This window comes from Grampus griseus, assembly GCF_964374135.1.
Source record: "Grampus griseus genome assembly, chromosome: 2".
Taxonomy (NCBI): Eukaryota; Metazoa; Chordata; class Mammalia; order Artiodactyla; family Delphinidae; genus Grampus; species Grampus griseus.
The window spans coordinates 61360044-61386028 of record NC_139018.1 but is presented as its reverse complement, the minus strand read 5'-3'; the positions used below and the strand labels follow the sequence as shown (position 1 = coordinate 61386028).

General features: G+C 34.3%; 1 protein-coding gene across 3 annotated transcripts in view; it reads left to right on the top strand.

The window, feature by feature from the left end:
• MIPOL1 (mirror-image polydactyly 1) overlaps positions 1-25985 on the top strand; it is a 305508-nt gene that overhangs the window by 187926 nt on the left and 91597 nt on the right. For all 3 annotated transcript variants that reach the window (XM_082681379.1, XM_082681377.1, XM_082681378.1), the window contains one exon: positions 17400-17494. In XM_082681379.1, coding sequence (XP_082537505.1) covers positions 17400-17494 — 95 coding nt within the window. The remainder of the gene's footprint in view (positions 1-17399; positions 17495-25985) is intronic.

Sequence of the window (25985 nt, the reverse complement as noted above, 5' to 3'; positions counted from 1 at the left end):
TTATCAAAATGAAAGTACATCGCAAGGACTGGGTAGAATAAATTTTTTATTCATATGTAAATTTATATACATATGTTAAATGTATAGATATATCTGGCTAGGATATCTGTACTCTGTTGGTAAAAAGAAAATGTTTCCTTTCCAGCATAGGAATAATGGTTTGCAAAGGAAAGAGCATCATACTTGTATTAAATTTCCCACCTGCAAAACTGATAGTAGTACAGTGCAACTATATTAATAAATCTTACAGGAAGTACTGCAATCTAAGAATCCTATATCCAAAATATCATTTATACAAGTGGGCAAAGCAAAGGCTTTTGTTTTATAACAAGTAAGTCTAAGAAAGTTCCTATTTATCCTTACTTGAAGAAGTATTATAGCCTACAGAAAAGTAAAACAGATCTCAAAAGAAGGAAAGGTAATGTATAAGAACCAGTGGTAGCCAATATGCCTTAAAATTTATAGATAAATTTAAGCAGTGATAAGATGATTTTAAGTGTGATATGCGTTGAGAAAGGATTCTCAAAATATGTTACATACAACAGGAAAAATCCAAAATATGGCATGGACTACAGTTTGTTTGTTTGTTTTTTGCGATACGCGGCCCTCTCACTGTTGTGGCCTCTCCCGTTGCGGAGCACAGGCTCCGGACGTGCAGGCTTAGCGGCCATGGCTCACGGGCCTAGCCGCTCCGCGGCATGTGGGATCTTCCCGGACCAGGGCACGAACCCGTGTCCCCTGCATCGGCAGGTGGACTTTCAACCACTGCGCCACCAGGGAAGCCCTGGACTACAGTTTTAAACTATTTCAAGTAAACTGTAGGAGTGGTAAGTTAGGATAGAAGAGGTTTTAAAAAACCTTATTTTTACTTTTAAAGTTTTACCTTATTTATGAGGTGTATCAATTATGAGGTGATGTAAAACTGGAATTAGTATGTGGAATATGAAATTCAGTAAAGCCAAATTGATTATTTCAGTTAAGAGGATAAAGTTTTCTATTCATGGGGATATACATGGTGGGTCAACCTAAATTAAATAAACCATATCTTTTTATGATATGATTTACTTTTTGAACAATAAGTAGACAAAGATATCTTTGTTATTTTTCAATATTTATATTCACTGAAAATATAATAAGATCGTATATACTACATGCTGGAAATACTAAAAGGAAAAGAAATTTGCCATCTATTGGGTAGATAAATGTACAAAAAATGCAAATGTAATTAGATGAATGCTATAATAGATATATACACAAGGTGAAGTGAAGCATAGGACAAAGAATAGTTTTTGTGGGGAGATTTGAAAGAATGCAGAGCAAGTTAATGAGTGTGCCAGTGAGCAAGGTGGGAAAGGCATGCTGAACAGTGGAAATGTGGATGAGAAAATGCAGATGTGTATCCCAGGTTATTAAATCATACAGTAAAATTCTTAAATTGAAATGCATTGAAATTGGTGCGAAAATAAGATATCTGAAGCACCCCCTGTTGAAATTAGCTGTGAATACTGGAGTAGTGTTCTGAGTTATCCCTAGGTATTTTCAAATTTCAAAAAAAGCAGCATTTAGAGGAATTGTGTACAGCAATCAGATATTCACTACATATTGCCATTCTTCTTTTTGTGGAAGAGAGCGGATATATATTTCCTGGCTTATTGTTAAACAGCAGTGAGTTTAGGAGTCGGTTTCACTTCTGCCTTCCCTGTATTTAGGTCACATAGGATATAATGAGAGGACAGCCCTCTTGCTTCAGTAGTAGCTATGGCTGCCTTGGATGGTAACCACAACCTGTACGTACCTTTCCACAGAGAAGAGAAAGCATGATCAGCTGCTGTGTCACGTGTGTACTTTTCCAGTATTCCTGCATAGTGCAGAGGGAAAGGAGGACTGCTCCAGTGTCAGGGTAGATGTTTGCTCTTAACAGAACTATGTGAGAAATTAGGTCTTGTCTTAGAACTGAGAAATCACAGAATAAATTCTACAGCCTAATAAAGATGTCCAGACATTAAAACCAACAGTTTGCTCCTCTATTTGCACATTTTGCTAGCTTCCATATATCAGGAGCTTCCTTATGAATTATATCGTTTTAAATATTACAAATTTTCATGGGAAATTGGTTTCATAGAAATGGACCATCTTTCTCTTTTTTTGTAATGTGCTTATCTCTCTTGTTTGTAATTATATAATTATATAAATATGGAAAGTCCTGTAATTACATGGAATGTGGCAAGCTTCAGATTTTTCATATTGGAAAGCCAGAGTGCCCAAGTGGCAACCTAAATAATATTTCTATAGAAAGTTTGCCTTTGTTCATTTTTTTTTTATTACAGCCTCTTTTGGTGAAATGACTTATTTACATGTTTTTTAATATTTCTGTCCCTCTTAATTGTCCTGATGCCTAACTGAGGGCGTTCAGAACTGATAATCAGTAGCTTTTGTATTTAACTCTGGAAGAACAAGCTGCTTATGATGACCCAACAGAGACATGAGGAAGGTTTGTGAAAGGGGTGTATTCATCCAGCTCTAATCCTTATTTTCAGAAAGACAGTGTCTTTAAGTGTTCTCTAATTAGTGAATAGATATGGTTGTAAATTCTTGTAGATACCTCTTTTGTAGGATAGAGGTGGATGCCTGGCTTGTTTAAAATCTTTGTTTTACATTTCTTTTAAGGGAAATTTTAATATGAACATTTGACAATAGAAAATAGGAAAAGTAATTTTTATACATATAATTATTCCTATTTTATTAGTATGCTCCATTGTGATGTTTCTTTTTTGACATCATCATAATCGGAAACTTGAATATTGTATAAGAGGATGTCTACAAAATAAAAATAAGGTTTTATGTTTTGTTTTCCTGCTTGCTCGTTTGCTTTGCTGATCTCCTTGTGTACATAAAATAATGTTTACTTCTATGAAGTAAATTCTTTTTGGGTTTGGTAAAATTGCTTCTACCAGTCACTGAGGAAATGTAAACTAGGGAACAAGACACTGATATTTAGTCCTACCAAGAGGAAATATATTGCTTCAGTGAACTGAATATAAAACATGATCAGTGAAAACACCTGGAAATCAAAAAGAACAGATTTTAGTTATGCTTCTCTTTTTCAAAGAACTTAATGCTTAGCTATTGTTAGTACTAGAGAAGTAAGTTGGCAGTGACATTTGAAATATGATAAATAAAAGCCTACCGAATGTCTGCTTCTACTCTTAGCACTTGTCTGATTTCCTTCTCCAGAAATTGCATAATGGAAACTACCATAGGGTTAATGAGAGTCAAATACACAACCCTACTTGTTGTAATAAATATATTCTCTATAACTGTGTAATGATAAAGCCATAGTTATTGAAACTACCAAAGTTATTGAAACAGTCGGATAGGAGCTTTTTGCCTTTATCACCTGTATTATTAATTGGAGATAATTACTGCAGAGCAGCTGGCTGTTGGTTTTAGTGGGCATCAATTGTTCTTCTCACCCAACTGTTGGCTAATAAGGATAGTCAACACATCTGTTTCAACAGCTGGTAATTAACAAAAGCCTAATTGCTGCAACTCTTTTAACATCCAATCTGTGAAAAAGAAGGGATGTAGAAGAATATTATTTACTTTGTGCTTTGCACTCTCTGAAACCAGTTTCTCTTTTTTCTCTCTCCCTCCACTTTTTTTTTCCTTACTTTGAACACCACTGCCTTTGTATGAAGCATTGAATGGCAAGAGAACACAATATGGTAATCCAGAGCTTAACTTTTTCAGATCTTTGTTGGTGTTTCTTATTGCAACATTTCTTTGCTAACTTGCAAGATAAAATGGATCAAAAGCATTTTGAGTAGTTCCATACAACAGTTAAAATCCGCAGCAGTGTGCCCTAGGCTGTGTTGCTGTTGTCTGCAGCATCCAAAAGGAAACAGGGAATTCTCTTTTTTTCATGCTTTTCACATGCTTAAACACAACTCCCAAATAATTCCACGTTCATGTACAGAATTTTCGTTTAAATTAATGTTTATATTGATTAACACAAATGAAGTCAGGTTTAGCAGTTTCTCTTCCTTTGTTTTGTCATCTCTTAAATACTTCAGTTGCTTTGTTTAATGCCTCTATGTCAACTTAAAGTATTCAAGAAAATTTTTAATTTGTATGTGAAATCTTGGCTTCCTCTGTTTTTCTTTAAAATGTGTTTTGGTCTTTTTTAAAACTTTGACTTTAATTCAGATAACTTCAGTTATTTCTTGTTGATTTTTAAGATGGCTAGGAAATTTACTGGCTTAGTGTTAGAAACCAGAGTAAAATGGTTTCACAAATGAGAGACTTATAAATTAACATTTCTTTTCTTTGAAATTTCTTAGTACTCTTATTTAATTATGAACTATTTCAGTAAAAATATCTTTCATATAACCTTGGTTATAAAGCTTTATATTTATGTTTTATATAATTGTAATTTTTGCTAGTTACATATTAATGTTGAACTATTTAAAAATTTCCATGTAGAATGTAACTTATTAAGATGTTGTTTTTCTTTGTATAAGAATATATTTTTCCAGTTATCATGGCTGATTTTTCAGTAACCTTTTCCATAGTCTTACATTTTCTTTATAGCCTATATATATAAAAACTTTTCAATGAATGAAATTTTTATTTTTATTAATTAGAGATTACATGATCATACTGATTTTCCTTTTAATACATTCATAAAATTTTAGATTAATGTTAAGGTTAATCTGATAGATGGTGATTATGGTACTCATTTAATATGAGTATTAGAAAATTCCTTAGCAAAAATGTTACTCAAGTTCTCTTGAATAAACTCGCTTCACTAACTTTTCAGTTGGCAGTATTTCTACGCAGGCAGTTCTTTAATTGTTGTTAGGTATGTTGAAAGGTATAGAAGAAATTCTACCCAAGTGCTTGCCATGGACTGAATTGCAGATTGCATAATTTCAAAATTTTTTGCTGGCAGGATAAGTTTAAGTTTAGTTCAGCAGGTGTTCAGGTGGTGAAGTATATTATAGATGTAGTGAAAAAACATACAAGATCCTGAACAAATAAACAAAATACTACTGACTAAAATTCTAACTAAACAGAAGAGCACCGGACTGTAGAGAAACGTTTACAACTCCTGTAAAGGAGGGGAATATTGTCATTTTGGGAAATGTTTGCATCTTGAGTTTAAATAAGAATTTAATTTTCTCTGTGTGCTCATGTTCTTAGGTAGTACCAGAGAGAGCAAGCTTGGTGAAAGGAATGTATCATGCCATGAGAAAGGAGAATGGACTTTTGGGGGGAACTCACATTCCAGCTGATGCTTTAAGTGTTTTCTTGCATATAATTTTTTTTTCCAGAGGAAATAACCTCAAGAACAAGTGGTGTGATAGACAGAAAATCAATAATTTAATGGATATTCTCTGAAGACTATGAATACTGCATGATTAACCCGTTTTCTAGACATTAAAAGAAGCAAATCTCATTAAATGATGGGTAGATTATTAGTGAAGCCAGTGAGATGGTCAGTGGTTTTGTACATATCGGTATAAATGATTTTCAGGGGTGTAGTCAAGAAGTCCTGGGAGCCAGACATCTAATGGGATCTAACTAGCAACAAATTTAAGATCAAGGTAGTATCTTCTGAGATAGAGTTCATTCAGTGGAAAAGATAGAGCCTCCACAGTCTGAATTAATGGACAAAGAAATGGTTCAAAGTAAATATGTTAAATTACTTATGGCTTAAAAATCGAATGATATCATACACTAAAAATAAAAATACAAAAATAAGACTTTAAAATAAATGACAGTGAGCAGAAAAGGAGCTACAAATTGGAGTCAACTATGTTACCTTTAGAGTCATCACAATAGGATATAACAGCTTGTTAAAAGTTGGAGAAGAGGTTGGCAAAGTAGTTAATGTACAGACTCATGATTGTTTATTTAATGGATAGTTAAGAGTTCTATACTCAAATTCTGGTTCTGACACTAACTTTTATTTATAACCTTAAAACCTGAGACGTTTAAGTAAATAATTTCCTAAGAAGTGGTTCTGCCACCACAAGGAATTTTTTTTCCTGAAGGATTCACGGTGTTAAAGGTAGTTAATGGGGAATGTTTCAATTTCTATTTTTCAACATTTTATCAATTAAATAATTACTTATATATACTTTTCCCCTTTAAAATAAGCAAGACTATGATAACTTCTAAGTATTTGTTAAATTAGATTATGTGGCAGTTATTGGAAATCAGACATCTAACAAGCTTATGATACAGTTTATCACTCAGCTGAACCATGCTAGCTGCTGTAGTGATTCTGACCATTAAACTGTTCTAAATAGTTTTCATTATTATATTATATTGTGTTTATTGTAGAACAAAGAGGCTATTGTTTAAAGACAGGAAGCAAAAGAAATACTAATCATGTCACACTAGTTAATACAGAGCTTAAAAGTTATGATATTGAAAATATCGTTAGGGTGACTGTGTTCAAAATTTTGCTTTACGTTTCATATATTTGGATTTTAGACTGGATAGCCACACAGTGGGTTGTTCTCAGAGAAGGGCTTGCAAGTGGCAATCTGAAACCTTCTCTTGTATCTTTTCTATTTAAAAGCAATTCAGGAAAATTATTAAAATAATTAAATCCAGTTAATGTACCAAATGTGAGAATTCCAAACATTAAATTATAAAAACAGTTTGGTCTACTTTTGATTGCATAATATGTGTTAAATTTCAATATGGGCTTTTCCTTCCTGAAGTGTGGCAAGAACATACTGTGGCGACTGTTGTGCTGCTGACCTGCCAGGTCCTGGACAAAATCTAATTCATGCATTGCTAGACTCACAAAAAATAGAGGAAAGCTTCCAAAGATTTTACTTCACCAAAAAATTGGGAGTTGAACCAGAAACATCCCCCACTGGTAAGCAAACCAGTGTACCCCAGCTACACCAGGGGCAAACATCTATAGAAGTACTTTGATCTTCACTTGGGATCCCAGTCTGAGCCAGAAACTGCAGCATTAATCCAGACTTCTTGAACTTTATCTAGGAATTGTCCCCACTGGCTCCCTGATGAAATAGACACAAGTTCTCCTGAGAGAAAGGCATCGCCAATTTAGTCCAGCACAATTCCCATAAATTATTATCTGGAAAATGTGAATTCACAGCAAAGGTCAATCAAGCACATGAGAAAGAAAACCATTATAAATGGTAGTCAACAGACAAAACAAACCCAAAAAGAGAACACACAAACACAATAAAGTCATCTGTAGAATATAGAATAGCTATGTACGAAATGCTTCAATGAGTATTTAAATAAATAGATTATGAATCTCAACTATGTGAATAAACCACAGTGTTTTCTAGGAAACACCAGGCAAATCTGAAAAAGAATCACATACAATTTTCAAAAAAAGGAAAAAACATGAAAATAACACATTTTCAGACAACTAAAAATTGAGTTAGTCATTTTCAGCTTTGTATTAAAGAAACTTTCTTTAAATAGAAGGAACATGATTCCATAAGGCAGGGGTCCCCAACCCATGGGCCATGGACTGGTACCAGTCTACAGCCTGTTAGGAACCAGGCCGCACAGCAGGAGGTGAGCAGTGGGTGAGCAAGCGAAGCTTCATCTGCCGCTCCCCATCACTCGCATTACCGCTTGAACTATTCCCCCCACCCCCCAGTCCTTGGAAAAATTGTCTTCCACGAAACCAGTCCCTGGTGCCAAAAAGGTTGAGGATGGCTGCCATAAGGAACCTTCCAGCCAGGAAGGAATGAAACACAAAAAAAGTGACAAGTATAGATGCACATTGACTCAAGAAAATAATATTAATAATGTCCTTTGGGTTCAAACCTAAATAAGATGAATTATAATACATTTAAAGAACAGTAACAAATAAATTGGGAGGAAAGTAAATAGAGTTAAAGGATTTTAGGTCCTCCCATTGTCCAGGGGTATTAATATTAGATTTATGATAAGTCAACTTGAGTCTTGTAATTTCTGGGATAACTGTTAAAAGAATGTGAAGGAAGTATTATGTTCAAATAAAGAAGAGGAAATGTGATAATAAAAGAACCCAAAATATAACAAGAAAAGGTAATTTTAAAACAAAAATGTAACAACTAGCAGGACAAATAGAAAGCACAAAATAAGAATGTATACTTAAGCCCAAATCTAGAGGTAATTACATTAAATATAAAATGATCAAATGTCCCAGTTAAAAGACAAAGATTTTTAGACTGGAAAAAAATACAGGCAAACCTCATTTTATTGCACCTTGCTTTATTGCGCTTCACAGATACTGAGTTTTTTACAAATTGGAAGTTTGTGGTAACACTTTGTCAAGCAAGTCTATCAGCACCATTTTTCCAATAGCATTTGTTCACTGTGTGTCACATTTTAATAATTCTCACTATTTCAGACTTTTTCATTATATTTGTTATGGTTATCTGTGATCAGGGATCTCTGATGTTACTATTGCAAAAGGATTACAACTCACTGAAGGCTCAGATGATGGTTAGCATTTTTTAGCAATAAAGTATTTTTTAATTAAGGTATGCACATTTTTTTAGACATAATGCTATTGCACACTTAATAGACTACAGTATAGTATAAACATAACATTCATATGCACTGGGAAGCCAGAAAATTCATGTCACTTTGTTTATTGCAATATTCACTTTATTGTGGTGGTCTGGAACCGAACTCGCAATATCTCAGGTCTGCCTTTACGCTGTTTACAGTAGTCACGTCTAAACCTAGGCATGTAAAGAACATTGACGTTAACAGGATATAAAAAAGATACGCCATGCAAACACAAATAAAAAGAATGCTGTTGAAACTCTATTAATATCAGGGAAAATAGAATTTAAAGCTGCAAGGTTTTTAAATTCATTTATTTTGCTTTATATACAATAGGTAAAATCATGGCTCACTGACAAGATGGTTTCCTGTCACAATGCAGTGTTACCATGCAAGCACATGGTTGCCATACAACCACTATTAACTCCTTTTTTTCCTTCCTATCATTATGTGCCCTGGCAAACCTGTTCTAGAACAGTGTGAATTTCAGGTATTTTGTTTCATCGCCCCCAGAAACATGTTCATCTAGACAAATCAAACATTTCCTTTCTTCATTTCCCCATGTATCATTAACCAAAAGCTTATAAAGACCAACAGATATTCAGTAGGCTCTATGTAAACCTGTAGTCTCTGGCACTCTAGATACATAGTCGGCAGACTATGGCCTCTGGACCGGCTGCCTGTTTTTATAAATAAAGTTTTTTTGGAATACAGCCATGCTTGTTCATTTACATATTGTCTATGGCTGCTTTCACTTTACAACAATAGTTGAGTAGTTACAACAGAATCTTTATGGCTCACAAGTCTAAAGTATTTATTATGATCTTAGTCCTTAACAACCATGCTTTAGATGACCACATGGCTTGAACTTACACTTTAAGCCCAATTCCTTCTCACCTTATTGACCTGTTACTTGATACAATGCTATTCCTTACTGACATAAAGTTATTTCCACAATAATTTCACATCAAAGTTTTAATCGTATCTATTGTACAGCTTATATATTTGTTCACTTTGATATGGCTATACAGTATGGTAAGTTATCTCATTTTATCATTGTATAATCATCCTGAGACATGATGATTATCACCCCCATTTTATCAAAGAGAAAATTGAGGTTCAGTGGCTCTAACCTGTTCAGTTATTTATAGAATAATTCAAAGAACTAATTGCTGGAAGTCAAATCCAAGTTTGTTCTTAATCACTGTGCTGTTCTCTCTTTCTTGCATACTTCTCTCTACTCTCCTTTTCTCTGTTTCATGGTTTCTGCTAACTGCTCATAGGCCATTGTCTGCCTATGAATGTTTTTATTTCTGCTTGCATTTCTTTGCTCTCTCACGTCAGATGATAGATCACTAGACAGTGCATATATGACTGCTTTTAAGTCTAGAACCTGATCATCCTTGGTCTGAGAGACATGACATGAGGACAAAACCTAACAACCTCTGAGGAATAACCTTTGAAGAGCAATACACTGTAGTAATATACTGTGGTGGACAATCCCAGTCTTCCTGTGAAGGGGAAATGTAATTGAAATCAGTAATTTGTATCTTTCTGATATAGTAGCTTCTAATTTCTTTAGATATCCTTTTGCAGTGTTTCTTTACTAGGTTCTTAACATGCTTCTGAGGTTCAAAAGTCAAATACTAGAATGGCTATAGTCATATTGTTTGAGCAATTGTATAATTAGACATATTGTTTGAAAACATCTAATAAGGTATCTTACAGATGTGTTTAATAATGTAGCACAGTCTATATACTTGTGGTTACTCTGTAGAACACTTCTATCAAAACAATTAACACACATGTTAATTGCATGTTAATAATAAGCAATATTTTCCAGATAGTTGTATTCTAGTTCCAACTTTCCTTCTAACCAGCTATGAAACCTTGAACAATTTCCAAATGTTTCCCTAAACGTGTTGTATTAGCAACAATTTCCTAACCTAAAAAAAGTAAGGGAATGTATTACTTCTGAGATCCTTTTCAGGTCTAACATTATTTGATTCCGTGATTTAATTTGTACTGTATGTTTCTTTATTTAGCAGATATCACACATAAGATCAGATGCCTATGGACTTATATATACTACCAAATGTAAAATACATAGCTAGTGGGAAGCAGTTGCGTAGCACCGGGAGATCAGCTGGGTGCTTTGTGACCACTTAGAGGGGTGGGATAGGGAGGGGTGGGAGGGAGACGCAAGAGGGAGGAGATACGGGGATATATGTATATGTATAACTGATTCATTTTGTTATAAAGCAGAAACTAACACACCATTGTAAAGCAATTATACTCCGATAAAGATGTTAAAAAAAAAAAAAGATCAAATGCCTCTGTTCTCTGATAAAAACAGATTTCTGTTAATGGTCTTGCAGGTTCCAAAGGAAGGCTTAACTGTATCAGACTATTACTATTAAAAACACATTCAAAAACAAACATAACAAGATGTTAAAGTAAGATAAAAGTGGTTTCTCCACAATATCCATAACAAATAGTGTTCAGTGATGTGAATAGTGTAGTCTTTTCTTTGTCATTCCACATTACTAGGTAAAATTCTAAGGAAACGATGTAGTTCATTTCTAATCCAGTAGTAGTACGAATGGTTGTCCTATTTAGATGGCATTGCTAAAGATATAGTTTAGGAATAATGAGATACTTAATTATAAGGTTAACCTAACATTAGTTAACCAACGTTTTTTTTCAGTCATGTAAGGTAAATAATTTCTGGAGAAGTGATAATATACAGCATAGTAACAATACTGAATCATATATTTGAAAGTTACTATGAGAGTAAATCTTAAAACTTTTCATCACAAGAAAAAAAATTTGTCATCATGTGAGGTGACGGATGCTATCTAAAATTATTGTAGTATTTCTTTTGCAGTATGTATATACACCAAATCATTACGTTGTACACCTAAAATTAATACAATGTTGTATGTCAATTTTATCTTAATAAAACTGGAAATATAAAAAGAGAAAAGGTACAACACACACACATACACACACACATCCCAGAATGCTGTATATTGAAGTATAAGGGAGAAATATGTATTTTGGACCAAATAAGCTTGAATATGTATTTGAGTTCTGTCAGTCACTAGCTCTGTTATATTTACAAGTTGCTTAATGTTCATGAACCTCAGTTTTATCACCGGCAAAATAGGGATACTAGGAGCTATCTCATAGATTGATTGTCAGGATAGACTATAGTAATGGATTTCAAGTACTTGGTACAATGTCCAACCCATAGAAGGCATTCAACAAATGGCATTGCTATTGTATTGATAGTTAACCACAAATGGTTTTTGTTTTGTTTTGTTTTTTATAAATTTATTTATTTATTTTTGGCTGCGTTGGGTCTTCGTTGCTGCACGCGGGCTTTCTCTAGTTGTGGCAAGCGGGGGCTTCTCATTGCAGTGGCTTCTCTTATTGTGGAGCACAGGCTTTAGGCACACGGGCTTCAGTAGTTGTGGCACACAGCAGGCTCAGTAGTTGTGGCCCATGGGCTCTAGAGCGCAGGCTCAGTAGTTGTGGTGCATGGGCTTAGTTGCTCCACGGCATGTGGGATCTTCCCGGACCAGGGCTTGAACCCACGTCCCCTGCATTGGCAGGCGGATTCTTAACCACTGCGCCACCACGGAAGCCCTTGTTCTGTTTTTTATTGAAGTATAGTTGATTTATAATGTTGTGTTAATTTCTGCTGTACAGCAAAATGATTCAGTTATACATATGTATATATACATTCTTTTTTATATTCTTTTCGATTATGATTTATCACAGGACTTTGAAAATAGTTCCCTGTGCTATACAGTAAGACCTTGTTATTTATCCATTGTATATATAATAGTTTGCATCTGCTCACCCCAAACTCCCACTCCATCCCTCCGCCACCCACCTCCCCCTTGGCAACCACAAGTCTGTTCTCTTATATCTGTGAGTCTGTTTCTGTTTCACAGATAAGTTCATTTGTGTCATATTTTAGATTCCACATGTAAATGATGTCATATGGTATTTGTCTTTCTCTTCCTGAGTTACTTCACTTAGTATGATAAGCTCTAGTTCCATCCATGATGCTAAAATGGCATTATTTCATTCTTTTTTATGACTGAGTAGTATTCCATTGTATATATGTATCTTCTTTACCCATTCATCTGTCAGTGGACATTTAGGTTGTTTCCATGTCTTGGCTATTGTGAATAGTGCTACTATGAACATAGGAGTGCGTGTATCTTTTTGAATTATAGTTTTTTCTGGGTATATGCCCAGGAGTGTAATTACTGGATCATATGGCAACTCTGTTTTTAGTTTTCAGAGGAACTTTGTATTGTCGTCCATCGTGGCTTCACCAACGTACATTCCCACCAACAGTCTAGGAGGATTCCTTTTTTTCCACACCCTCTCCAGCATTTGTTATTTGTAGACTTTTTAATGATGGCCATTCTGACTGTTGTGAGGTGGTATCTCATTGTAGTTTTGATTTGCATTTCTCTAATAATTAGCGATGTTGAGCATCTTTTCATGTGCCTGTTGGCCATCTGTATGTCTTCTTTGGAGAAATGCTTATTTAGTTTTTCTGCCCATTTTTCGACTGGATTGTTTGTTCTTTTCTGTTCCTGAGTTGTATGAACTGTTTGTATATTTTGGAAATTAATCCCTTGTCGGTTGCATCATTTGCAAATCTTTTCTCCCATTCCATAGGTTGTCTTTTCATTTTGTTTATGGTTCCCCTTGCTGAAGCACAGATGTTTTTAAGTTTTATCAATTTAGCCAGCACATTTGGCAGTTTCTTTATAATGTGTATAACTTAATAGAGTATATAACTTTTAAAGTATATAAACACACACACTTATCATGTGACCCAGCAATTCCAGTCCTTGGTGTTTATGTAAGCAAGAGAAATGAAAGCATATTTCCACAAAATGATCAATATGCAGATGTTTATAGCAGCTTTATTAAAACTGCCAAAAGGTGGAAACAATCCAAATATTCATCAACTGGTGAATGAATAAACACATTGTACATCCATGCAATGGAATATTGCTCAGTGATGTAAAGGAATGAACTACGGATACATGTAATAATATGAATGAATGTTAAAAGCATTAAGTAAAAGAAGCCAAATTCAAAAGGCTGCCTACTATATGATATTTATATGGCGTTCTAGAAAACAGAAACCTATAGGGGTGAAAATCACATCAGTGGTTGCCAGGGGCTGCGTGTAAAGGAAGGACATTGACTTCAGTGTTGCATGAAGGAACACTTTGGGGTAGTGAAAATATTCTGTATCTTGACTGTGATTGTTATTATATGACTCTATACATTTTTCAAAATGTACACAACTGTACATCAAAAATGGGTGAATTTTTACTTTGTCTAAATTGTAACTCAATAAGCCTGCCTAAAAAAATTCATCCATGTGTATACTTCCATATGTGATGCATGTTTTGCTTCAATAAAATTTTTGCCTAAAAATTCAAGTTTAAAAAGTGCTATACTTCTGTAAAATGTTTATCGTACAGTTGTCCATACAGTCGTCCCTCGTTATCTGGAGGGCATTGGTTCTAGGACCCCCACAGATACCAAAATCTGCGGATGTTTAGGTCCCTTAGTCAGCCATCAAGTAACTGTGGATGTGGAACCCACAGATACAGAGGGCTAATGGTATGTAGAAATTCTGACTCACTGTAGGCTTTGCTCAAAAATATGTTTTTAAGTATGTTTATCCAAAATTTCAAGGTAGAATATAAATATAAAGATTCCAAATAGTAAATAAAAAGGGGAATATAGATATTTTAGTCCAGTATAAGTAGAGGGAAAAAGGAACAAAGGAAAAGGATGCCAAATATGAAAAACATGTAAAAATAAGTCCAAATATATCTGTAATCCCAATGTACTGCACATGTTCACAACGTGTGAAGGTAACTATAATCAGAATAGATACACGTATTAATACAAATAAGAGTCAAAAGCATAATACTGTCCAAAAAAGCAATTGTCTGCGAATGTGTAGAGTATCATTTATATACAGTTTAGAAACGTGTAAACAATCAGATATATTATCTGTAAGTACATAACTACATAGTAAACGTATAAAATATTCTTGAAAATGAGGAACCCAAAATCATGGAAGTGTTTCACTTTGGGGGTTGGAGGGAAGGAAGGGAATGTAGCTAGTGAGTGCAACACATGGGTTGGGATGGAGGATTTCTTTTTTAATAGGAAGCAAAATAACAAAAATTCCTTTAAATTTAAAACAAGGTTTTTAACAGTGTGTAAAGAGTACCATCAATATTGTAAGTAGATGTATTTAGTTGCAAATATACATATATGCTTGTATGTGTATAGGCTATTTCTGGAAGGATATATAACAAACAGGTAACTGGAAATTTCAGAAGGAGATTTGTAGTACTGAAGATTGGGGGTGGGAGATTTACAAATAATTACCAGAAATATGGGAAATATGATGACAGAGAAACAGGAAAAGTATGTTGTTTGCTAATTTTTTGTTTTTGAGATGAAATATATTTTTGACTTGTAATGTGATGGAATTATATGATATTAATAATGGAAGTAGGAAATGCAGTAGACGTAAGTGGAACATTTAAGTTAGTTAAATTTTCTTACATTGCATATATACCGTAAATCCAACTCAAACTAGCCTAGGCCAAAAAAAAAAAAAAAAAAGATTTATGTACCCAGGAAGTCCAAGAAATGGATCTAGATCTGTCTGGTATACTGGGATCCAGGATACAAATGACCTCATCAAGATTCAGTTTTCTTCTGGGCCTAGCGGGATGTACTACTCTGTTTGAACGATCTAGATCAGATATACCTGAGGTAGTGGGGAAGGAAGTTCATCTTAGCCACCAAGACTGAGCAGGATCACTGTAGCAAAGTTGACCAGGTAAGCGTATATCTGATAAAGTAGCGGAAGGAGCTTGTAATGCCAGAAAGTTTATAATAACTTTGAACATAGTCACCAGGGCCTAGATACAAGATTAGGCATTTGGAAGTAATAAATTAAGTGGATTTCTATGAAGCAACACCAAATCTTCGTAGCCAACTAAATATAGGAAGAGAAGTGAAATATTCATTATTACCAAAGCACGGGAATTTACAGTTCTCATGATCTCATTTTCATTGTAGAAATTTCTTAGGCAGAATCTTCGTTATGACTTTTTCCAGCTAGAACAGTGTTGGTTTTGTTTCTTGGTTTGGGTTTTTGGGGGATTTTAGGTTTGCTTTTTGCAGAAGTACCAGGTACAAAATCTTCAAAATAATCATCTAAGGTATTTAACATTGTCACATATTTATTTAGCAAATTCTCAATTACCTGTCAAATATTTGATATTTCTTAAATTACATGCAACAGGATGTCTGATGTTTTGTAAGTTGAATGTGATATATCCTTTTTTGGGCAGTTCTTTTTGATTTGTTATTAGTCACATTGGGTATCTGGTCTTCCAAGTTACCATTTCAATCACATATTATAGTATACTGAAAACTGGCAAAGCTGTTAATTATTGGCATCAAGAACCAGCTTTACATGCTTTTTTAATAATTTTTGAGACTGTTTCATCTATAATTCTAGAATGTGACATGTTGAAGCAAGCATACAAGCATCTTAAATTTAATTAAAAAGTAACTTTTTGTTAAAATTTGCTAGCCCAGATAGAGAACTAATTAATTAATTTAGTGCCTAATTTTATATACAAAGATCTAAACTGCTGCATGCTTTTATAATTCTGCATTATTAAAATAGAAAAGTGGCATTGTCTAATGTTCATTTATATTACACTCATTAATTTTCCTATGTGCAGATTTCACAATTTGTCTTGTGACTTCATTCTTATGCAAGAAAATAATTTCAGTGAAGTCATATGATTTCAGCAAAATTAGTGAATTTCTGCCCCCAACTTTTGATTACTTTTTAATTATTACAATTAGTGTAGTTTGTGAGGTATGTGATACCAATTTGCTTTGTGTTATCTATCAAACACCATTTAAAGTGAAAGATAGCCTTTTCATGGAAATTAAACTTTGAATAAACAAAACTGAAATCTGACTTACCAGTACCATACTTTAAAAGTTGGGTTGATAACTCTTTTTGGCTATGCCTGAAATTCAGTGGGAATGATGGTTGGAAGGTAGCAATTCTTTTAAAATTACTAGTTTGAACCCTATTGAAAAACTGATTAAGACTCTTTAAAATTGGAATATTATAGGCAGAGATGAACAATAACATCCCTTGAATAAAATATTTCTAACATTCAAGATTGCTGCCATTCTCCCTTTAGAGATTTTTTTTTTTTCTGCAGAAAAGGAATTGAAGAGGTTAAATCATATCTGTAAGAATCAGGTTGTAGTCTTGTGTATTTTTTTTCATGTTAAATATCAAAGATGGCTTAACATATTTAGAATTTTCTGAGTTTCTATTAATAAAGTTAAAAGAAAATCTAGCAATCAGGCAGTGGAGCCACATAAAATTTATATGTGAAACACCCACTGCGCTTATCTCTAGATAATGCTCTGAACCCACGTTCCACTTTCTGAATTCCGTGTATAAAGTTAAACATTGCAGAAAGGCATATATCTGATGATACAGATGAATAAGGTTGAAGTTTAGTAATGAGCAAAGTTGATAAATTTAATATGTTCATGTCTTTAGTATTTCTGTTATTAATATAATTGGATTATTTTGTGGGAAATTATGAACCAGTACTAAAAATATGATAGGTTTTAAACTCCCAGAAATTAAAGACTTCTATTCATACTATAGCACTGTATTTTAATGTATCAAACTAATATTAAGTTTCTTAAAATATTAATTGCAGGCAAAGTTGTTAGCTATGCAACAAGCCAGAGAAACTGCAGTTCAACAATACAAAAAACTGGAAGAAGAAATCCAGACACTTCGAGTTTACTACAGGTAAAATTCTTTTTATCCTAGGCATAAATAAATGTTAGTTTGGGAAATGTTTCTACCTAATTTTATAGTGGTGAATGAGGAAATACCTCAATGAAATTAAACATTATTCACTTAAGACATTTTTGTAGTTTCAGAATGATTCAGGCCTAAAATATTAATTCTTGTACCTTTTTTCCTTCCTGTATTTGGTAAAGTATAAGTTTAGACTCCCATTATAAAATGGGAATTATAAAATTTACATAACTCTTAGCTAGTTGTCTAAATGGAAGCTGCTTAGCTCTTGAGCAATTTGCTCATCTAAATGGCACCTCTAAAGTGATGGCATACATTTTTTAAATAGTACATGAAAAGCACTTAATAATAGCCTTTCACCTATCATAGTATGAGAAGTTTCTAAAGGAAGGCCACTAAAGGATTTTTAAGACTTATTTAATTTATGCTCCAAGAATAGTTGTGAAATTAATTCAGTAGGTCACACTGGCATTTTTAAATGAAAAGAAATAGAATAGAAAATGTCAGAGTGCAGAAAGGGTAAATATTGTTTTGTGATATTTTTGTTTCAGTTTTGTGTTGTGTGAGAGAGAAATAAGATTGTGTCTTGGGCTATATTTAAAATATATATTCTCACAGTGGATCATAGTTTAAAAAAAAAAAAGGTTTGAAAAGTGATGTACGATGCCCTGCATATTCTTTAATACTCACAAAGATTTTAAAAACCTCATCTGAAATGTAAGAATTCACTAACTGGGGCTGTAGGTTATTGAAAGATTTTTTTAAAATTTAGTCCCCATCTTAAAATATAAGTGCATAAAATGTAATTAAATCAAAATCAGTTTTACTGAAATAAAATACATGTGCCATTATTAATATATTAATAATTAAATAACTAGATCTAACAGCAAGCCTATTAAAAAACTGTAATTTCAAAGTAGTAATGACTGTAAATGGTATTTTGAGGATAACTGCAAACACTGAAATGTGACATGAAAATACCAGTGGTTTCTATGGCGTAAACTCTCAAGAGCCACTAATAATACTAGTATAGTTTGTTGCCTGTGTTCATAATTGTAGGAAATACTGTATTTACATGAGAGTGAAAAATAAAGATGAAAATTTTTTCCCACCCTCATGTGAAGAACCCATGTTTTGGAGCAATGTTATTGGCATATACAGTAATTGGTTATTGTTACGGGTTGAATTGTGTCCTTCAAAAAAATATATTGAAATCTTAACCCCTAGTACCTCAGAATGTGATCTTATTTGGAAATAGGGTCTTTACAGAGCTAATCAAGTTAAAATGAGGTCATTAGCATGGGCTTTAACCCAGCATGACTGAAGTTTTTATAGAAAGTAGATATTTGGGCACAGAGCCACAAGCATAGAGGGAAGACTATATGAAGACCCAGGGCAAAGACAGCCTTGTGGCTGGAATGATGCATCTACAAGCACATGAATACCAAGGATTGTCAGCAAACACCAAAAGCTAGAAGAGGCATGGAAGGATTCTCCCTTACAGCTGTCAAAGAGGACACAACCTAGCAGAAACCTTTATTTTGGACTTGTAGCCTCCAGAACTGTGAGACAATAAATTTCAGTTGTTTTTGTTTTCTTTTTTTTTTTTTTTTTGCGGTACGCGGGCCTCTCACTGTTGTGGCCTCTCCCGTTGTGGAGCACAGGCTCCGGACGCACAGGCTCAGCAGCCATGGCTCACGGGCCCAGCCGCTCCGTGGCATGTGGGATCTTCCCGGACCGGGGCACGAACCTGTGTCCCCTGCATCGGCAGGTGGACTCTCAACCACTGCGCCACCAGGGAAGCCCAATTTCTGTTGTTTTAAGCCCCCTAGTTTGGGTACTTTGTCACAGCAGCCCTAGGAAACTAATACGGTTATCAAATACCAAGGATGTTTGTTGGATGACTGCCTGTGGGGAATCATTTGCTTGCAGTTAGAATCAGTAGGCACGTAGGCAAGCAGAACCCTGATAGCGGTTGAAGACGTCCCATCCTTTTTTTTTTTTTTTTTAAGAGGGTAAATGTAACAGTCTTTCATCTGTATTTTACACCAGTGAATTCTCAACTGTAACTGCATTAGAATCACTTGAGGAGCCTCTAAAAATCCTGATCCCCATCCCATCCCAGGCCAATTACTTCAGAATCTCTTGGGATAAGACAGCTATCAGTGTGTTTCAAGCTCCTTAGAAATTCCCATGTGCAGCCAAGTTTGAAGGCTGCCATTTTACACTCACACTTCAGTTAGCTGCATTAAATTAGGGTTGCTTCTTGGTAGAATAATAGAAGCATTTATTAAACCCTTTATTAAGACTTATGAATAATGTGTGATTTGTGCCCAGACCTTGGATATTGCAATATGGTATGTAGTAGTTTCACCCCATTGATAGGAAGAGTTTTTATGGAAAACTCTCCTGCCATCCTTGTGAGATAGGACAGCAGGTGCTCTGTTGTTAAAGTGACAGCGTCTGAGAATGCTGAGAGCAATGTGATAACCTTGCAAAAATTGACATTACTTACTGAAAAACAAACCTTGATACCGGTTCTTGATGCTCCTTCTCTTTGCTGAATTGCAGAAGATTATTGAAAGATTTTTGAAAATTATGAAGCTTAAACAGTTATCTTTCAAAGACTTTTTTTAATCTACATGAATCTAACAGAGCTAAATAACCGCTTCTAAATAAAGAGTTAACAATTATTGGCTCAAAGATAAGCTTCACAAGGACCCCTCTCACTGCTACTTTTTTTTAAAAAAATCTGCTAATGATGTCGTTAAGCTACAGGGATTTGCAGTTGACAGCCCTCCCTTGCATGACCTTATATAAATGAACCTCTCCAAGACCATTTTTTTTTGTAAAATGAGAATTATAGTACGTATCTTACAGAGTTATTTTAAGTATGTACAGCTCTTAACACAGTATTTGGCTTGTTGTTAGTGCTCAACTAATGTTAAGATAAACTTATTTTTACGACAAGAAGTCAGTGAGGTAAGAGTAGAATCAAAAACTGTGATATCACTGAAGCCAAGGATGGAGATTTTTTTTTAAAAAGTCAGATGTTTCTGAATGGTTAAGTAAGATGAGGGCAAAAAGTATCCATTTTGTTTGAAATTAGGTGGTCATTAGTGACCTCTACAAGAGTAGTTTTAATAGAGTATTAAGTGTAGAAGCCAGTTTTTTGTAAGTTCAAGAGTGATTTGAGGGAAAGAAGCATAGAAATTTGGACTATAAAGTGATCCTTGAATAAACTTGAATAAGAAAGATGTTAATGATAGTTGAGAAGAAAGGAATGTGGGTTAAGGATTTTGATTTTTGATTTTGAAAAATGGCAGACACTTGAGCATGTTCATGGCACATAGGAAGGAGCCAACAGAGAGAACAGAATTCCCCCAAATTTAGAAAGAGATGGAATTGAGAATCTGCAGAAGGGTTTGCCTTGAACAGGAAGATGATCACCTTGTGCTTATAGACAGGAGCGAAGGAGATAAGAATAGCTGTGAATGTTAATAAATTTAAGCTCACAATTAATAGTTCCCTTTTTTTAAGGTATAGAGAACATACTGTGAGGATATACAGAAATTTATTTTAAATGGAACAGGAGTAAGATCCCTGGGATGTAGAATCCTAGGAAGGAAGAGGCAATTACCCAAAACAACAAAGTTTAAATTTCCTGGAATCTCAGATTCTGCTTTAAGTGAAAGTAAACAATATTTCTTACACACCTGAATAGATGGTGATTACAAATCCATACGTGAAACACAACAAATTCATAGAGATATTACCATTTTTTCTTCAAAGTTTCCTCTGTTATAGAGGACAAGGGAAAAGTTCCATATTTATTGTGAAGAAAACCAAGACTAATTCCGTAATTTTCATGTGTGTTTGCATGTTTGTATGTATGTCATCATAGATAATGGATTTTTTAAATAAAGTTTAAGAAAAAATACACTTTCAGTTATGCAAATCAGTTTTACATGCAAATATATATACATACATACATACATGTATTTTGTCATGTCAAAGAAAGTTATTCATCAATGATTAAGAAAAAATACACTGAGAAAAATCTAGGAATAGGACAGTAAGCTAGAGCCAGGAGTAAGTCAGCTTGCATGTATACCATGAAACAGGGAAAGAATAAGCCTCGAGAATAAGTCTGGCTCTCAGACTTTCCAGCAGCCAAAGCAGAAGAGGATGTGTGATCAGTTATTAGTGTTAGGAGCAGATTAAAATATGCTGATGACATTTTTTCTACCTTGCCTTTACTTCTACCAATTGGTGATACTGACCTTATTCTTTTTAAATTTTTTTCCAAAAATCATTTTCTTTTGCTGGGTTATGCTAAGAGCTACTGTTATTATAAGCATTCCATTTCCCTGAATGGAAATAAGGAATATGGAAGTATGTGTTGATATTACGAGGTTTCTCTATTCTGTTTGTTTCCTTTGAGTTTTAGAAGACTTTGAATACTAAGAAAAGGAAATGTTGGCCTTTTGTGTCCTTTGGCACACTTAGAGACAGAGGCAAGTGAGGTGAATGGGTAGGGATACCAAACTTACCATTATAACTGATGGCTGTTTCACATTAAAGCAGAAAGGATAGCAGGAGAGGAATAACAATGTGAAGCTTTAAAATAAATTTTACATATTACTAAAGTGCTATTAGTACAGTCTTAGTACCTCCTTTGTGCCGAATGCTCAGTTCATTTGCAACAGCTTCATTAGTCTAAACAGTTTCATGAGGGAAGAATCTTAAACTTTTAAGAGTTAGATTTGTATTTAGTAATGATCTTTTCCTGTTCTTTAAACCTGTAGTGCTGCATTCCTAAGCTCAGGAGGCATAATAATAACAAACTCTTTTCTAATCAAGAGAAAGCCTAAGTTTCAATGTTTGCTGATTTTATAGTGCTTCCTTATATTTCCTTTTGCTTAAAGAAAGTATAAATTCAACTGTGTAGATAAGAATTATCCTGTTGTTTAGTGCCAGTAGACTAGGATTTAATATACTTGTAATAGTAGCAGATTATGTTTTAAATTTTTTTTATGTTTTGTGTAATTCCAAGTGAGAAGTTGTGATGCCTTTCAGAACGTGGTAAATTTTGCATTCTAGACCAAAAATATTGAATAGTGTGCTTCATATTTTAAGGTGATATGTTTCCTATAATTGTAATGGTATTTTTTAAAATAATTAAATAGAATAGTTAAGTGTTTGACATAGTGAATACAGGACTAAAAATAAATCCTACTTACTGGGTTCATGGTATACTACATTTCAAAGTCACAGAAGCCATAAAGATAGAAGCCATGTAAAATATACTCAAAAAGAGGGTGAAGTGCTTATTTTCTACATTCTTCTTATAAATTTTATTTAGTGTGGGTGTTTTTTACTTCTTTTGTCCATTTTTTGGTCTGTATGTATGTTATCCTTAGCAATCAGAAATATTACTGACTGCCACTAGGAACTGGTTGGGTTTGTTTTTGTGTGTGTGATGGTGATAGTTTTTCATTCAACTATGTGTTCTTTTAGTCAGAACTACACATCAATTAGACAATCAGCAGTGATGATAGCATGCAAACTCTAGCCATGAAGCAACATTTTTCTCAATGCAAATCCCTCATCAAGAGGGGTTGAACACTCGATCCTGACCTCTTAGTTCTATGTTCTAATCAGTTGTGCTAACTGGACTGCCCAAAGACATAAACATTTTGTCATATATATATTTTCTATAAGGACTAACTATCATGGAGCTGTGTCAAGGTACCATACTGCCAAAGCAGTAATAAAAAGAACAAAAGAGTACCTGAATTCTTTCATCTTTCCCATTGATCAAATTTTTTTTAATGTAGGCAAGCTGCGAGCTTTCTAGGTTTCAATTTCTTTAACTTGGACTTGAGGCTTTCTCTGCTTCTAACATTCTGTGAAATTTATAGCCCTTTTATATGAGGCAGATTAATTTTTTGTTTAGTGATGTTTAGGATCAAGAACTATCTTCTTATACCAATGAGTTGCACCTGTATGTTAGTTACTTCACCTATGAACAAATAATGTCTGAGCTGCTTATTATGAAAATCAGGGAGGTGATTTAGTTGAATGCTTTTTGAAAACTGTAAAGTACTATGCAAAGGAAATATATTAATAGTATCATTGATCAAAATACTCTAAAAGTTTTTGCTTTATTGACATATAAGACAACAATTAAATTACTACAGAGGCTATTTCTAACAAAATATTTTATGTCTTTATGACTTTGTATCCAGACGGACATTTTTTTTTGCATTACTGAGTTTCACTATTTTCTGTGCCTTATTTTAACAATAAGTTATAAGAATAAGACTAAAATTCAACGTGTATAGCTCTCAGGTGCTCTTTTTTATTCTATAAAATGGCCCAGCTTTCTCTTTTAAAAACATTTAACAGGGGGCTTCCCTGGTGGCGCTAGTGGTTGAGAGCCTGCCTGCTAATGCAGGGGACACGGGTTCTAGCCCTGGTCTGGGAGGATCCCGCATGCCGTGGAGCGGCTAGGCCCGTGAGCCACAAGCACTGAGCCTGCGCATCTGGAGCCTGTGCTCCGCAACAAGAGAGGCTGCGATATTGAGAGGTCCGCGCACCGCGATGAAGAGTGGCTCCCGCTTGCCACAACTAGAGAAAGCCCTCGCACAGAAACGAAGACCCAACACAGCAAAAATAAATTAATTAATTAATAAAGTGTCTCAGGTTATGTGTTTAATACCTTCACAAATATTTAAAAAAAAAAAACATTGAACAATATATTTTGCCATTTAATCATTGTGGTTAGCAAAAGGTCCAAAGTTAGAATGGGCTTGCCAATTATAGATCCTGGAGTTTGCCATCTATTAACATTATTTTTATCAGCTTGAGAAAAATTTAGTTTTATATTTGTTAAACAAAAAAGTAAAGTGTTTCCCTTGTTCTTGGCACTATTATTATAGTTCCACAGATGCCTGTTGCCTTCTACATAGGTAATCTTTGACTTGTCCCTTTTTACAAATTTAATTAGTAACCAAATTTTGCTAGATTTTTCCTTGCAATGTCTCCTTTGCAAAGTTCCTGCCTTAGACCAGACTTGTATATTTTCATGCCCAGGCTTTTCTAGCTACTTCATCTACTTGTCTCCATTCTTTACTCCTCTTAAGATGCCTGAAACGTTATTTTCAACCTCTCAATCAGCCATCAACAGTATTTAGTAATACCACTTTACCTATACAGTAAATTCCAAACTCTTTAACCTAACACTCATGAACCCTAGATATTGCCACCAACTCTTTTTTGTTGTTGTTTTGCCACCTCTTTTTCTGATTTAGTATTCCACTAATCATCTTTTTACCTTCTGGTTTCATTCATATTTGTGTCAATGATGCTAGTACACTGCCTTACACATAGTAGGCACTCAACAAATATTCGTTATACTAAATCAACTATTACTTGCACTCTCAAAATGAACTGTTCGCTCTTTCCTAGACACACACCCCCCCACCAAATTTCCCACTTCAGTGCTTTCTTTTAGTCACCTTATTCCCCCTGGAATACTCCATCTCTAACCTATCAGATTCTTATTGAGCCTTTAGAACACAATTTAAGTACTATTATGGTAATCTTTTTTTGATCTTCTCAAACAGAAGTGATCTCATTCTACCTAAAATTAACTACCATAATTATTCACAGTGCTCTCTCACAATACATACCTCATGCTTACCTATGTAATAGTTGTATGAATATTTCTCTTAATTTCCCTGCTAGGGCTTCTGTTCTTTATATATAATAGGCCTTCATTAAATATTTGCCAAACAAATATTAATCAAATAAATAATCAAATTTATTTGATTATAAATAAATAATCAAATTTAACACTAGATTGAAAGTTTCTTCAGATTAAAAGTTTCTTCTGCAGAATGGTAGTCTGTGTAATACACGTAATAAGAACAATGATGAGTAAATGATTGGAGATAACATGGACGTACTTCACCATTTCAGTTAGTCAGTTGCAGGGGTGTGGGGCAAGATGAGGTCTCCATATGATAAAGAAAGTATCATCTGCCAACAAAGTTTCTTTTTTTCTTTTCAGGCCAACAATGTTCAGATTTGAAAATCATTATCAGAAACATTTGTTTGGATTTTACCTTTCTTGAAATTTAGGATTAAAAAAAAGCTTAGGAAACAGTATCATTATCCCATGTTCATTTGCAATATTGTTTCTTATAGTGAAAAAAACAACACTGGAAGATCTGCCCACTGTGGGGACCCTTAGCATGGCATGTGTGTTAGGGTTCTCCAGAGAAACAGAACCAATACACTGTGTATATACAGGGAGAGAGATTTAGTTTAAGGAATTGGCTCATGCATTTGTGAGGGCTGGTCAGTCTAAAATCTGCACGACAAGCCAGCAGGCTGGAGAACCAGGAAAGAGCTGATGTTGAAGTTGTGAGTTCCAAGATGCAGAATTCCTTCTTCCTCGGGAAATCTCAGT